Source organism: Eptesicus fuscus, chromosome 20 (assembly GCF_027574615.1).
Source record: "Eptesicus fuscus isolate TK198812 chromosome 20, DD_ASM_mEF_20220401, whole genome shotgun sequence".
Classification (NCBI taxonomy): domain Eukaryota; kingdom Metazoa; phylum Chordata; class Mammalia; order Chiroptera; family Vespertilionidae; genus Eptesicus; species Eptesicus fuscus.
The window spans coordinates 26,497,326-26,513,334 of NC_072492.1; the positions used below are offsets into that span (position 1 = coordinate 26,497,326).

General features: G+C 55.1%; 1 protein-coding gene across 5 annotated transcripts in view; it reads left to right on the forward strand.

The window, feature by feature from the left end:
* MSI2 (musashi RNA binding protein 2) overlaps nt 1-16,009 on the forward strand; it is a 367,561-nt gene that overhangs the window by 331,840 nt on the left and 19,712 nt on the right. For 2 of the 5 annotated variants that reach the window (XM_028154770.2, XM_008147737.3), the window contains exon 11: nt 11,679-11,741. In XM_028154770.2, the coding sequence (XP_028010571.1) occupies nt 11,679-11,741 (63 nt within the window). Of the gene's footprint in view, nt 1-761; nt 1,114-1,721; nt 2,114-11,678; nt 11,742-16,009 lie in introns of those variants that run through there. The other 3 variants (XM_008147738.3, XM_054709062.1, XR_008554705.1) reach the window with 2 other exon arrangements.

Here is a 16,009-nt window from a genome sequence, read left to right on the forward strand (position 1 = left end):
TGGAGCACCCCTAAGGTTCTTACCTGTGTGCTTCCACTCGAAACCACGTATTCCTTGCCCCAGCTGGTTTGGCTCAATGGATAGAGGGTCCCGGGTTCGATTCTGGTCAAGGGCACGTGCCCAGGTTGTGGGCTCGATCCCCATTGTGGGGCATACAGGAGGCAGCCCATCAATGATTCCCTCTCATCATTGATGTTTCTATGTCTCCTCTCCCTTCTTCTCTGAAATCAATAAAAATATATTTTTTAAAAAAAACAACAACACGTATCCCTTTGAGGAACCTACAGTCTAACCTTTCCCGGGGTCCTCCTTTTCACCCGAATTGGCTCTTTCTATGAATACCCATTTCATCTGTGGGTGCCAGCATCCCTCTCAGTGGAGCCCCACTTCACCTGTGCCAACTTTCCTGGGGCGCACAGTAGGTGTTAAGCAATGCCTGCCTCTGCCCACCTTTAGATTCTATGAAAATGGTAAGATGCTCTGATAAAGAGGGCTCGATGCCTTTGGGTAATTATTAGAGTAGGGAGTAGTTTTTTTCTAGGAAGATGGGGTGATGGCGGCCGGCCACTGCGCAACCGGCCCCTTCCTCCCAGGCCCAGGTGTCCCCCATATGCCCCGCCCGCCCCAGCCCCGCCCCAGCTCCTCGGATCAATATGTGGGCTCGAATTATGACCCCGGTCAGTGGCTCCCTGTTTTCCCTCCTTTCCCCCTCTGGACTCTTAGTTTAATCTGTTAACTTCTGTTCTTATTTCACTTTGCAGACTATTTGCCGATTTCACAAGACATAATTTTTATCAACTAGCTCTTAAGAGAGGCATAACAAATTGGGGTTTGCTACCAATGCTAGAGAGAGGACCCAGTCCCGCCGGGCCCGCCCAGCTGCTGTCAGTGCCCACTCAGCTCTCCTAGCTGCCTGTCTGAATGATTGCTCTTTTGCTCGTTTAATTCATGGAAAAGACTCGTGTCCTCATTGCTTCACACAGGTTTTTAAACATAATTTTATTCTCCAGTCCCTTCCCATTTTGCTTCCTGTACGCACCGTGAACGTCCTCCCCACCTACCCCACCTGCCGCCTCCCCCGGAATGTAACCGGCCAGAGGGAACTTCTCACAAACTGTGTAGAGCTTCCTGGGGAAGGGGGGGGTGGTGAAGAGGGGGAGGCCTGGGAGTCCAGGTAGAAGGCATCGAATTACTTTAAATAATGACCAAACAGGCTCATTGGGCATTTCATGGGGTGAGCTTTGAAGTGCTGGTGGGCCACGGGGGTGGGCGATGGGTGCCTTGGGGCACCTCTGTCCTATGTGGACACACTAAAAGTGAACACACACACACACAGGGTTCCATGAATACTAATGTGAGAAACTGAATCTGGAAGAAAAACTGTATTCGCAGGTTCTGGTTGCCTGTCTTTGGGGCCCCGTCCTTCAGTGGCTGCTGCCATGATAATTAGCAACCAGTCTTCCAGAAGGGCCAGTGGCGCCCCCTGGGGGCTGCCACATCTCCGGCACTGTGGGCACCGATCCACACCGGGCCCTCCTTCCCCACACCCCACCCTCGCCCCCTGCCCTGCCGGCCCACCGGGGAAGGTGTGGACAGGACTCAGAGGGTCCGTCCTGAACAGGCGGCACCCCTGATGGTCACCCCCAGAAGGGCTATCTTTTCCCATGATCCTGACCCCCCTGCTCCCCATTTGAAACCCCCCACTCTCTTGGATTAATCAGGTACAGCTCAGTTGGACCCTCAAGAGTCGCCCCTTGGTCCACACTCACAGTTTGTGGGAAGTGGCCCGTGCGCTTCCGTTGGGTGCGTTGGATGTGAGCAGATCTGTGTTTGAATGTCAGTGTCCCCGAGACCCAGCGTGCGGCTCTGCGCACCTCATTAAAGATGCTTGATGGAATAACTGGTCCGTTTCCTTTCTTTTCCCGCTGGCTTTTTCGTGAGTGCTCATTTTTGTTTAAGCTCCATGGCTTTTCCCCCTTTATTTTGTTCTGCTATGTACGGATTGTTTTGCTTTGGTGAACTTGCCCTAATATGCTTGCCTCCCCAACATTTTAGCCATTGTGAATTTTCTTCATCCCTGTAAATGGCTCATCCGTGCTTCTCCCTAATGACGTGTCCCACCACCACCACCCATAAACAACTGAGCTAGAAAAATAAATTGTTTGCCACGGACATGCTGTGTGCTGCTGTCTCTTAGCCTGACAGTGTCCTGTTCTCGCTCCCGGGAAGGTGACCGCACTGAGTGACCGGGGCCAGTGACAGCCCAGTGCGGTTTCTGAAAGCATAGCCTCCCCCTGGCTGCCGCCTGTCCCCAGCCCCCCGCTTTCTCGTGTCCCTGCACTTGCTCAAGGTGGTCCTGTCCTTGAGCAGAGGCAGCATCTGCATGCCAGCTGCACGGTTCGCCCCACGCCTCTTCCTCTGCCACCACTCCTGCCCTCGAGCGGGAACGCCAGTGAGACATCTGAGCCCTTCACATCTGCACACCAGGTCTGTGTGAGCTCATGCACGTGCGTGTGCACACCGGCCTACATGCGGCCTGCACGCCGCTTGCTTTCCTAGCTCCCCTGCACGGCGCAGGCTGCAGGAGGCACCTGTGGTCCTGGGCATGCAGCTAGAAGACCTTGTTTTCGGGCCCCACTTAGGCACACTGTGACCACGTCACCTTGAGCAGGTGACTTAGCTAAGCCCTGGGCATAATAATAGTGCCCAGTTAGTGAGGTGGTTACACTTAGACAGGATGATGTGTACAGGTGAACGTGCCTTGTAAATTAGTAAATGCTCTCCAATGGAAAGGTTAGAAACGGGCACTGATGTTGCTGCCGTGTCACTGTCCGGCGTGGTTTTCCTTCCTCGTCACCCCATGGAGGTGCCTGCTGGTGGGTCTGCTTCTCAGTGAAGAGAACACTAGGTGTACCGGTTAATAATGCGGAGTTTTTCAATAGATGGAGTTACACATATGTTGATATATATGCGATTCAATATGTATGCTATGTTGTTGTATTGCTCCTTCAGATGACCACTTGTTCCGATCGATGGCACATGCACTTTCTGAGCAGCACTTCAAAACGTACGAAGAAGTGGAAAACTGGGTCTCTGAATGGTCTGCCTCAAAACAAGAAAAGTTCTATTGGGACGGTATCCACAAATTACCTGAAAGATGGGGGAAATGTGTAGCTAGCGATGGACATTACTTTGAATAAAGCACTTTTGATGTTTCTCTTGAAATTATCGTGTTTTCTTTGATTACAAAATCTGCATTATTGACCAGTTAATAGTTAATCTGCACTATTAACTGGTTAATGATTAATCTGCATTATTAATCGGTTAATAGTTAATCCTCATTATTAACCGGTTAATAGTTAATCCACACTATTAACCTGTTAATAGTTAATCCACACTATTAACCGGTTAGTGATTAATCCGCATTTTTAATCGGTTAATAGGTAATCCGCATTATTAACTGGTTAATAGGAAATCCACAGTATTAACTGGTTAATAGGTAATCCACATTTTTAGCCGGTTAATAATTAACCGTAATAATGTGGATTTTGTAATCAAAGAAAACACGATAATTTCAAGAGAAACATCAAAAGTGCTTTATTCAAAGTAACGTCCATCGCTAGCTACACATTTCCCCCATCTTTCAGGTAATTTGTGGATACCGTCCCAATAGAACTCTTCTTGTTTTGAGGCAGACCATTCAGAGACCCAGTTTTCCACTTCTTCGTACGTTTTGAAGTGCTGCTCAGAAAGTGCGTGTGCCATCGATCGGAACAAGTGGTCATCTGAAGGAGCAATACAACAGAATAGCATACATATCAAATCGCATATATATCAACATATGTGTAACTCCATCTATTGGGAAAATCCACATTATTAACTGGTACACCTAGTAAACAGGAATTCAGGGCGAAGCCAGGGAGCTGCTGGGACTGCTTGCCCACCCTCACACCCACCCCACCGCTCCCCTCCTTCCCTCTTCATTTACTGATCATCAGACACTGGGTCACGTACCAATTATTGGACGTGAATAAAACTCGCTCCTTCTGGACACAGTCCAGCCGAGGGAGTGAGTCAGGGTCAGACCACTGAGCACCCTGGGACAGCTGCTCAGCTCAAGAGGGAACCTGTCGCTGCTGCGAGGGCACAGAGTTGGCTGCGGTCCTGCCTGGGAGCCGTCAGGGATGCCTAGAGAAGGTGAACTGGGTCTTGCAAAGTTCAAAGGGTTAGCTAAGTGAAGAGGGGAAGAGGGTGTACCCCAGGCAGAGAGATGACACCCTTAGACACTGAATCCGTTTTAAGGAAGAAAATTCAAAAGTAAGTAAGAAAACACAAAATGATAATGGCCTCAACAAAATAAGAATTGTTTCTCTCTCCCGTGTGAAAGAAGCTTCATAGTATTAGGTCTTGGCTTCTCCTGTCTTCTTCTCTCTTCTTCAACATGAGACTCCATCTCATAAGAAGGCTGCTTGACTCCAGTCATTACATGTTCCCCCCAGAAGAGCACACCGCTTCCCTTTAATAATACTTTTTAGAAGTCACGCGTGACACTCTGCTTCGATCCCGCAGTCAGACCTTAGTCACACGGCCAGTTCTAGCTACAAGGGAACGGCAGAAATGTCTGTGTTCCAGGTAGCTGCACACCCAGCCAGAAACAGGGCTCGGGCCTGTGGAAGAAGAGCGGGATGGGCCGGAGGGGACACTTAGCCATCTCCACCACAAGCCGGAGAGGAAGCATTGCTGGTCCCCTCGGAGTGCCCTCATGGGGAACCCCCGCTGCTCCCGGTTGGGATCCAGGGTGGAGCCCACCGGTGAGGGACGGCTGGCTGCTCACTAGCAGGCAAGCCCATCTAGAAATGCCGACACAGGGTGGCTGGCTCCCAGGTACGGTGCCGTGCCCATGCACCCATGCACGGGGCACCCACAGCTGTGGGTCCCAGCACTTCAAACCACATGCTCCCTTGTAACGGAAGCGCCTCCTGACACAGCAGCCTGCACATCTGTTTCACCACAGCCCTCATCTGCACGTCCCTTCCCCTCCAGGGATTACCCCTCCACAGACGGGGCGGAAACCACAAGCTAGCTCCTCCCGGGCCAGCCCGCTCCTCTGCCACCTGGCCCTGTGCACGTGGGGCTAATCCTCTCGTTTGAATATTAAAGGCAAGCTTAGTCCGGAAAGCCTATCTGCTACTGTAATAGATGGGAAAGCAAAATTCGGCAGCGCACCCCAAATCCTGCGTGAGGACAGTCAGGGCTGTGGGTGGGGCGTGCCGCTGCTGCTCCCTCCACGTGGACGGTCAGGGCTGACGCTATCCCCAGATGGGAGCAGAGCGCAGGGCCGTTTGCGGAAATGAATGGGAGCAATCCGAGTGGACGGGAATTGCGGGTTTCACTTTCAATTAGTTTTCGGCGCCTCTGGAAGCTCCTCGGCATAAAGAGAGGGAAGTGTGCCTAACCCCGCTCTCCGACCCGTTCTAAAGCCCAAACACTGTTCTCAGGCGGGGAGTCGGGGACCAGTTCTTGCCCCTAGCTTGCTGGGAGAGTAAGGCCACCTCTGGGCCTCAGTTTCCCCCTCTGTCAAATGGGGCTGTTGATCCTTGTCCTGTCCTCTTCCTTGCAGGTTACTGAGACTAGGGATGAGCTAATGCTTTGGAAAGGGTAGTGTGGTATGGTATCCATGCCTGAGCAGAGGGCCCAGCCGGCCTGGTCAGGGGCAGCAGTGAGGTAGGCTGTGGACAGGACTTCACCTGCCCTCTCCGTGGGCTGCGTGGTGCTCACCAGATCCCAGCTCCCCCGGCACTGCCGTCCTCACTTCCTTCACACCGTCCAGGTGCCCGTACCACCAGCTCACAAAGTCTCCAGTAAGCCAACCAGCAGGAATGTAATCACCTTCTTCCAACCCTTCAGTTTTAATTTCCGTCAGCAAAAGCAAGTGAAAGGTCACAGCTTAAAAAAACAACAAAGCATAAATTGCTCAGTGTGGCATTATAGACAGGCAGCAGTGCCAGGCCTGAGGGCTGCGCAGCGTAAGCCCGACAAACAGCTACGGACAGACCAGAAGGCGGAGGTGTGGCCCCACTCCCTCCCTCCTCATCCCTGTGTCCAGATGGACTTGGATCCCCTTCCCCCAGCGACCCTACCCAACAGGGTCACTGCCTCTGCTCCGTGTTCCTTCAGTGGTGGTGGGGTTGGGGTGGGGGGGGTCGAGAGCGCATTCTCTGTGGTGCAGGAAAGGGTCTGGGTTCAGATGTGTTCCCTTCTGGTCTGACTGGTGTGCAGAATGAGCGAAGGGGAGGAGTCACTGGCTCTGCCTGGGAAGCTTTCAGGCAGACATCTGAATGGGGTTTTGAAGCACAAATAGAAGTTCGCCAGGCAGATGATGAGAGAAAGGTATTCCATGTCAAGGGACCGGCAGACTTAAAGGCATGAATGCATTGCATGTCTCACCCCCACCCTTGCATTCCTGCCTCTGTTGATTCTCTGCTCCCCCCACCCCTCTGGGCAGATGTTGTCACGGGTGGGACGACTAGACAACAGATTTTAGCATTAGGAAGCTGATGCCATGCCTTTCCAGACCCAGGGAATCTGGGGCAGACACTCCATCGACCAGGAGTGCTGACCCCACCCCGCAGTAGGAAGTTGGTCCCTGTTGGGGCCTTTGTGAAGGCCACTGCGCCGACCCAGTGGGCTCGGGGTCTCTCCCTTTGAGGTGGACGGCCTCGCCCAGAGGCACTTACCACAGAGAAAGTGGCTGCTGCCACTCTCAGTAGGGGAAGCCAGCCACGTTCCCCTGTGGCGCTGCTGCCCTGCGCTGAGCCTGAGGCCAGCCCTGAGTGGTACTCGCTTAAGGCCCCTCTAGACTTCCTTCATCTGACCTCTGGTACTGGCCGTGCATGTGCTGGTATTCAGGTAAGGCCACGAGCAGGAAGAGCTCCTTCTTGCCCCACACCCTTGCATCTATTCATCTGCTTCTACCCATCCATCCTTCACTCATTGAGCACCTCGTTGTTCAGCACCTGCTCCGCCACAGGCCCTGCCCTCGCTGCTGGAAACAGAGTGGTGAACCAGGGCACCTGTCCGGCAGAGGAGCGAACAGGGCCCCGCTTGGATGGAAGGACCCACAGGGCTCCTGTGGCCAGGCCCTTGCTAGGAGCCCGGGGGCACATGTCAGGACAAGAGGGCCTCGGAGCTCACCAGTCCCGCTGCCAAGCACAAACACCAGGGCTCTGGGATCCATGTCCGCACCTGTGCTCACCACGCCGCAGGGCCGTGGCCACCCCAGCCCCTGGGAGCCTCGTGCCTCCTGCCATCACATTACCCCACCAGACTTAGAGCTTGCACTGCAGATAAAACATACCCTTATCACTCACAAGCGAATTGTAAATGTTATCTATTAAAGCACTTTGGATGTGAAATGTCATGGAAATTAATAGGATTTTAGAATAGGAAGGCACCGAAGGGAGTTCTCAGCTCCGCTACTGTTATTACCTTGAGCAATAATAATAAAAATAGAAATAAAAGTTATCATTCCACTTACTAAGCCATTACCGAGTGCCAGATAACCGTGCTGAGCACCCAGCGCCATCCGCTCACCGAATCTCTCAGCAGCCCAGCCAGGAGGCGTCACTAACGAGTTAACAGAGGAGCAACACGAGGCCCTGCCCAGCTGCAGTCGGTCACAGATGGGACGCTGCAGATGGGACGCTGCAGGTGCCGAGTGGGGCAGGGGCCGGGCCTCGCCCTCTCTGGGCCTCAGGACTCAGTGGCAGCAGGCACCCTGTTTTGCTCCCTAGCACCTCGGAGCCGGAAGGAATCTGGGCAAGCGCACACCTTCCGTGCCTGGCCCTGCACCCATGGTCTGCACTCGCCTCTTCTGGGAACTTCCCTTTGTTTTCAAAGGGTGCTCCCTGGCTCCTCTTCGATGCTTCTAAGACCCCTTTCATCCAAACAGAGGCTCTCTGGCAACAAAAGGTTATAAAACCTCGCAAAGCTTTTATAACAGTGCACCTTCCCTCTATCCCCACCTGAATGTCTAAAGAAATATATGTGACTTAAAAATTAAGCCAAACAGCAGTTGCAATGAGAAATATCTGGGGCCGTTTCTGTGCCATCCCCCTGCGGTAGGTGCCAGCGCCCTTGGGCTCTTGGCCCCAGAACCTCGCAGCTCCCTTAAGCAACAGGGGGGATCCAGGACCCTCCCCTGGCCCAGGCAGACCTGGCCTTCTCACTGGCCTCTCCGCCCTCCCCCAAATAGACATGTGTTTGCTTCCCTCGATGCTAAATTATACAGTTTGATCATGTAAATGTGTGGCTTTGGTTATCAATTGTCCCTCTTCATGCCCCCTGTTCTGTTCCGAACCCCTGGCTCCTCTCACTCCAAAAATGTGTCTGTCATTCACCTGTTCCCATTCTCACCCCTTTGCAGCCCATCCCACTGAGCCACGCCAGCCAAGGCAAGCCCACCCTCCTTGCAGGAAAAAGGAGTCGGTTACTCAGGGCCCAGAGAGGTGACACCCACGTCACCCAGCGAGGCAGGGCAGCCGGGGCTGGAGCAGGCTTTGGGGCCAAGCCCAGTGAGCCCTCTGTTACTCCACGTGAGGGACAGAGCAGCTCCAGGCCACCGAATCGGGTCTGACTGCTCTTCAGCAATGTCAGCCCATGCCTGGAATTCCACCATTAGTGCTTCATTCCTGTGTATCCAGGCATTTCCTTTTTTTCTTTTCTTTTTTTAAAATATATTTTTAATGATTTTTTTACAGAGAGGAAGGGAGAGGGATAGAGAGTTAGAAACATCGATGAGAGAGAAACATCGATCAGCTGCCTCCTGCACACCTCCCACTAGGGATGTGCCCACAACCAAGGTACATGCCCTTGACCGGAAATCGAACCTGGGACCCTTCAGTCCGCAGGCTGAGGCTCTATCCACTGAGCCAAACCGGTTAGGGCCATTTGCTTTTTTAATGCCAGGTTCCCGAATAGGAGGCGCATGCTACATTCCTAATACCTAAGTTCCCCAGTAGGCAACCTAGAGCACTGAGGCCCTGAGATTTTTTTCAGCAAAATGCTTTTCTCCTTTCTGCCTGATTTATTGCCAAGAAATGGGAAGATCAGACGACCAGGGTCGTGCCAGCCGCTTGGCCCAGTTGTTCTTAGAGCTGAACAGAAGATGGCACGTTCTCATTTGAGCTTTGGCAAGTGAGCCCCACTAAAATGACATCATGACGTTGGGACAGGATAAATGATTACACACCACTGTCACCAGTAAGGAATTCAAGGCCCCCAGTATGTTTGTGACCATCTGACCGCGGGGCCCAGCATGGAGAAGGTGGAACAGCGCTGCACGGGGAGAATCCTGTCTTGGAGGCAGGGCAGATGGCTGGATAGAGGGTGACAGTGAGGCTGGAGTGGGTGGCAGGGAGCCTGGGGAGGGGCCGGGAGGACGCTGTGTGGTGGGGCCGCCGCCCTGTGCTGAGAGAGCTGTGGGCTCGCTCACTGTCAGGGGCAGACTGGGTGGCCCTCCACTCCCAGCCCCTCCTCACACCTGTCACTCCGTTCAGCCCGTTTTGATGGAGATTAAATTCCAGCCCTTAGCAATGTGATGCTCAGTCTCCAGCAGCCTTTATCTGAGATTAAGGATAATGGATTTCCCTGGATATTTTTTTCCCTTCCTCTTTCTCTTGGACTTTTCATCCAAAATGCACTCAACTCCAGAAAATAGACCTTTGGTTAAGTCTTTTTATTGACTAAACTCCCCTCCCCCAGTCCTGCCTCCCTGCCCCCCACCCATCCCCCTACCTCCACCACCACCTTGTCACACTTCCAAGGAAACCTGCTTCCTGAGAGAGTGCAAGAATAGCTGGGCCTTGCTGCTCTCCACACCCGCTTCCCCCTCCTCCCCCTCCTCTTCTTCCTCCTTCTCTCCTCCTCCTCCTCCTCTTTCTCTTCCTCCTCCTCCTCCTCCTCCTCCTCCTCCTCCTCCTCCTCCTCTTCCTCCTCCTCCTCTGGTCCATGCTCTCTGCCTGCAGGGACCTGGCGGGCTGAGAAGTGGGACAGGGAGAAGTAACCTGACTTGCTCCTTATTTTCCTTCAGCACATTCGCCAGCACCCACATCTTCAGAAATCTAGATCCTGCCCGGAAGAAATGGGGAGAGGCCTTGGTGGGGGAGCCCCTTCCTTGGTGCCCCGCAGGGGGAGGGAGCAGCCTCCAGGCGGGCGCCTGTGGTCCTCACAGGAGCTGGGAGACCCAGTCCAGCCGCAGGGTCCACCGCGTGTGTACATTGACTTCACCTGGATCTTTCTTTTTCCCCCTTCAACAGCCCTATTACCATATTTAAATGCAAGTATGTTTCTTTTCATTGGCGTTTGCAGTAGCTTAGCCTGACCTTCTTAGAGTAGCTCGTTCCGTTTGAACTTCTTTCCCCCCAGTAGTTCCGTGTAGCTAGGACGGTAGTCTTAGAGTTTAGTGGGCTTCTAGTTTTCTGTTTGGGGATGGCTCCTCTCTCCCTCCTGTCCTCCCTGCTCCCTGCCGCCCGTGGTGCATGTCTTCCCCTCGGTCCTGTGCAGATGCCTTACTGGAAGGCTCTGTGGCCAACGCCCAGCAGCTCTGTGGGGCTGTGTGCTCCATGCTGCTGCCTCTGGCACATCATTTAGAACCCGTCACTGGGAATGGGTCTTGGAATCAGGCCTCCAAGTGTCTGCCTGGATGGAGAGGCTGTTTGTGTCACGTGTGTGGGAGTATGTCTGTGTGTGTCCCAGTGCCCGGCTGTGTGCACATCTGGTGGCCAAGGGAAGCCCAGGGGAGGGGACTGGCCCACCGCCTCCCTTCCCTGGATGTTCTGCCGCCACACGGGGTCACCTTGTCCTTTTAGTCCCATTGCTGGGGTAGCCTTGCTTCCTGGTGCAGTATTCGATAGCATAAGCCTCGATCAAGAAGTTTCTAGAACGCACAGGACTTGATCGAAACCCCAGGAGACCCTGCAGTGCCGGCTAGATAAGAGCCAGATCTAAATCCCCACGACCGTGCCTCCGAGGTTGAACCACTGAGAGAGAGAAAGCCACAGGGCTCACTCCGCATCTGTCCCGGGGCCCCATGCTCCCTCCCACCGTGGGCTTCATGCGCACGCGGTCAGCCGGACCCCCAGAATTCTCCCCGCTTAGGCCTGGGCAGCCATGCTGCTGACATGACCAAGTCTGGCGTTAAGATGGCCCAGCAAACCTGCAGAGCCTACGGAAAACAGCTAGAGTTAAGCCGACTCCTGGCCAAGGTGCCTATTCCTGTGTCGGTTCCGTCCCGAGGGCCTCCTGCCTGGGGCTCAGGGCGGACGCTCCCTGCAGGCAGCCCAGCCATGCCTGGGTCCTGCTCTGGCCAAGCCTGGGAATGGCCAGGGGTCAGTGCAGAGGTGGCAGGGAGCTCACCCCAGCTCTCCAGAGAAGTGCCTCCTCATCCTCTGGGGTGCCTTTGAGAACCAGTTTCCGGGGTGACAGGTGTGTGAGCATCTGTCACACCTACAGCTGCTGTGCCTTCCAGAAGCCTGAGAAGCCACTGATCTGTGTCCCCCTAAAAGCTGGCCCGTCCTTTGTGTGGAGGGCGGGGGAGAGGAGCCCGGGAGACAGGGCTGCCTCCCTGCGGCCCCTGCGAGGACCCTCCCCCCTGACTCCAGCGCCTCTCTCTCCGCCAGGCTTCCCAGCAGCGGCTTACGGACCAGTGGCAGCGGCGGCGGTGGCGGCGGCAAGAGGATCAGGTAGGAAGGTGTATGGGACAGGCGGCTGCCAGGCATGCCCCAGTGTGCGGGGGAAGGTAAAGGCCCTGTCGGATCTGTGTGGCTGCGGCTGTCCCCGACTCTCACCACAGCCCGGAGGGCGGGACAGGGAGGCTCGGGCCAGGCCCCGCCACCCAGGGCCCCCCCCAGCCGGGCTCGGTCAGGGACTGCAAACCAAAGGTAGATTGTTATCCTGTCACTGCAAAAAGGAGAAACGAGTTGCTCTTCGGCTTTGGACAGCCCCTCCACCTGACAGCCGGCTTCGGGCACTGCGGTCATTTCCCTCGGCTTTTGCTGGTTCGCAAGCCTCCTTTCCTCGGGTCTCTGACCCAGCCAGAGGTCTAGGTTGTCACGGGGAAGCTCAGCCTCGGAGCAACCAGTCCACTCGGTCCTGCTGCCCCTGGCAGGTGGGCCTGCTGATCCGGCTAAAGGCCAGAGCTCCCGAAGGCCAAACCGGGGGCAGCCCTGACCTCAGCGAACGAGCTGCAATTCCTGAGGTCCCTGCTGCCGCCCAGACACTCTTAGCAGAGACAAGAGAGCTCCTGGACTCCGGCGGCCAACAGAAGCGGGGTTTTCCCGCCCAGGAGGTTGCCCCAGTCCTTTGGTCTCCAAAGCCAGCCTTTTAGGAGGTCTGGAACCCCTCAAGTGAGGTGGGAACATTTTCCCAGGGGCGCTGTGGGCACGTCCAGGCCCCAGAAGGGCCTTGGGTCCTCTCCCCAGATGCCCCAGACGCCCACTGCCTTCCTAAGCAGGCGGGGCTTCTGCTGTGCTCTGGGCTCCGAGCGAGGCTCCTGGCCTCCCCCGCCTCCCCCTTGGGCACCTAGAGCCCCTGCTCCCCCTAAACCGTGGTTTGCAGCTCCCCCCACACCCTGTGGACCGGGCTCTGGAGCATCCAGGGGGACGATTAGTTTGATGTAACGGCTCCCAGGAGGGCGGGGAGGGAGGTGCTGGTGAGGGTACCAGGAAATGGGGCATTAAAAGCCCAGAGGGCAAATGCCAAAAACCCAAACCTCTGTGACAAGACACTGGCACAGTGAGGCCCATTAGAAACCTCAGTAAAAATCCGTTCCATGCAAACTGGCACTGCCTCGAGCTACAAAGGATCCGCTCCTGTGAACCGCCCGCTGGGGATTTATGTGGAGGGGCCAGGGCGTTCTCGGGGCGCAGCGGGCAGTTTGCCAGAGAGCTGGGCAGACTGGCCAGCAGGTGCGGAGAGCGGGGCGCCCTCCCTGAGCATCCGGCCCCAAAGGCCTCCCTGGCCCTCTGACCAGCGTCCCTGGGCGCCCCCTGCCCTGGGGCGGGGGCACAGCTGCCTCAAGTCCCCCAGTTCTGTTTGGATTTTTAACTTCAGGAGCGAGCCTCTGCCCTACCGGTGCCTGGTGGGGGGACGAGCAAAAGGAAACGAGATTTTTGAGTGTTGTTGGTTTTGTTTTCTCCGTTCAGTTTCTTTCTTATTATAACTTGGATTATGAAACTAAACTTTAACCCGAAATTAACCCTGCCTCTCTCCCCACCCCATCCTTCCCGACTTCATGGCAAGTTTAAAGGGCAGCATGGGGTTCTTTGTGAGTCAGAGGGGTCTCCCCGTGATCTGGGCCCCCTTCCGCCACCCTCACCTCCCACAGACCCAGAGCCAGGCGGGAGTCCCACCCACCCCTCTAACTCCTAACCCCCAGGTCAGAGCCATCTCCAACCACACCTTTTGTTTTCTCAGGATCAGTGGTGTTTTATTTGTAGCCATTTCCATCGGGAACGCAGTCTCCCACAGGCCATCCTAGGTCAGCCATGCTCATCGCTGCACTGTTAGTGAACTCTATTCAGGAGTGTGTGCCCCGACCACTGCCCCACACCAGCCTGGTAGAGCAGGAGTAAATCCTCAACTCCGAGGTGTCGCCCCCCTCCTCCCCCCAGAGTGCGGGCTCCGCCAGGAAGCTACAGGCACCCACAGTGCTGCCTGGGACTGAGGGCTTGGGCTATGCCCAAGGGGCATGGCTAGCCTGGGGCCGCCTAATCAGAATACTCCCCAGTGGAGGGCACCTGCCCGTGATAGACAGGGTGGCCCACCCCCTACCTTCCTGTGGACCTGGCGCAGGGTTACAGGGTTGGGGAAGGAAGAGCTCTGCCTTTCTTTCTTTCTTTCTTTCAGTGCCCGTTGGCCTGTAAGGACTACCCCTCCCTCTTTTAAAGAAAGATCTAAACTCCGAACCTCGCAGACCAGCCCACGATCTGCCTGTCTGTAGTGGCCCCTCAGTGGCACTTGGGCACAGGTGTGAGGGCCACACAGACTTGGGGTCTGCACATCCGCCCAGCCAGCAGGGGCTCACTGAGGTCTGATTGTCAGGTTCTACCTTCACCATGCCTGCAACCCTGCACCCCAGCCCAGCTCCTCCCCAGGGGTAGGGGTGCTCCCTCAGCCTCCTGAGCCAGCACCAGCAGCCTCGGCCATTGAGGGAGTCACAGTTCAGCTGCACCCCTTGCAGAAGAAGCTGGTTCAGGGAGACGCTTTGGGGCACCGACCTTGAGCTTGGTGCCGTGCTGGACGAGCAGACGACTTAAAGCCAGGGCTCTCGGGCATGGGGTAGGGACCAGGCATCCCCTACGTTTGTCTTTGCTTTTTGTCTGGCCCCACAGTTTTGTTTGGGCTTTTCCTTTTATTAGGGCCGAGGGGAGGAGCTTCCTGAGGCGGAAGCACCTGCCGAGACCGTGGGGGTAGGAAGCAGCTTCCATTGGGCTCAGGTTGGCAACTCGAACCGGTCAGGGCTTCGGTGTCAGGGTAGGAGGTCCAGGGGGCCTTGAGCTCTGCGCCCACCTCAGCCAGCTCCTCCGGGCCAGCCTGCCCGCCTTTGCCTAATTCACCCAGGGCCTGAGGTGAGCGGGGCTCAGGTGACCCCACCAGGGGAGGTCCCTGCCGACTCCTAGATAACTTCACTATCAGTGGTCACTTTTCTTTTATCTTCACCCGGTGGTTTGAAATGTCATCTTTTCTTGTACTCAGTCAAGAGTTTGTTTGTTTATTTTGATCGTGTTCATTCAGTTCCAGTGGCCCCATCATGTCCCACTCAAACCTCAATCCTGTTTGCAAACGACTCCCCCCATGGGCGAGGGAAGTGGTTCGGAGGCTATTTCATTTCTGGGTGGCATTACGGGTGGGTCCGTGGATCAATCTTAGAGCTTCGGAGCCCCCTCCTCTCCCCAGCCCACCTCCGGCCCCAGCCAGGACCCCTTACTGTACTTTATACTTGCCAGCTTTATTCCAATGTAGTAACATGAGCTCCTGACGGTGGTGAGTGTGAGAGTCACGTTTCTGTTGTCTTTTCTCTTGCTTGGTTGGGGCTGCGGTGAGAGTGTCTCTGAGGCATACTTTCCCGCCTCTCTTACACTAGGATCTGCACACCTCCTCTCAAACACTCTTCTGAGCACGCTCAGCGGGAAGGTTTGTCCACACCTATTAATCCTCTCTCAGTGTCCAGCTTCCTGTTAGTACCAGCTGGTTTGCATGTTTTTGCTTGTTCAGATGAAACAGTTCAAGAAACAAATTCATATCCAACTCTCGAGAAATGTCTTTTTTTTTTGTACTTTCGTTTTCGATTTTTTTTTTTATTAGTTACAACTCCAAAACACCTGTTGTCCAGTAAAACATTTCACACCTCCCTGCCTGTTCTTAGAGTGTATGTATCTGTGGGACTGAACTAAATGCATGCATTGTAGTCGATGTCCTGGTAGCTGTAGCCGTAGTTGTAGAACATGCATTGTTGAGTTGATATTACAGGGTCTCTGACAGCGCGGCATGGCACGGCTGTCTGAAGGATAGCGTGGGGGGCCAGGAAGAGAAGGGGCTCCATATTTTCAACGTCGCCAAGGGGCTTGGATCCATGTTCTCGCCATCAGCCACCACCACCTCCCCTCACACTCCCTGCTCCCCCAGTCCAGAACTGGGTCACCCCTCTCAGCTCTAGCCTTCCCAACTGAGGCCTCTGTCACGTGTCCGACTATAGTGAGAGAGAACGGAACCAGGTCAGAAGGAGTCTTCAAGTTCTTCCTTTCCTTGTCTTCCTCGTATGGTTCTTGAACACAGCAGATCTTTCTTCTTTCTGAGGGGCTACCAGCAAGGCCCCCCAAGCCCTCTGCTCCTTTGCCAGCTCGGAGATTATTGGCACGGGGGGGGGGGGGGGGGGGTTGCTGTAACTGTCAGGGAGGAAGCCAGTTTTTCTCCATCTCCCCAGGAAGACTGCCCAGTCCTGCTGCCTTTG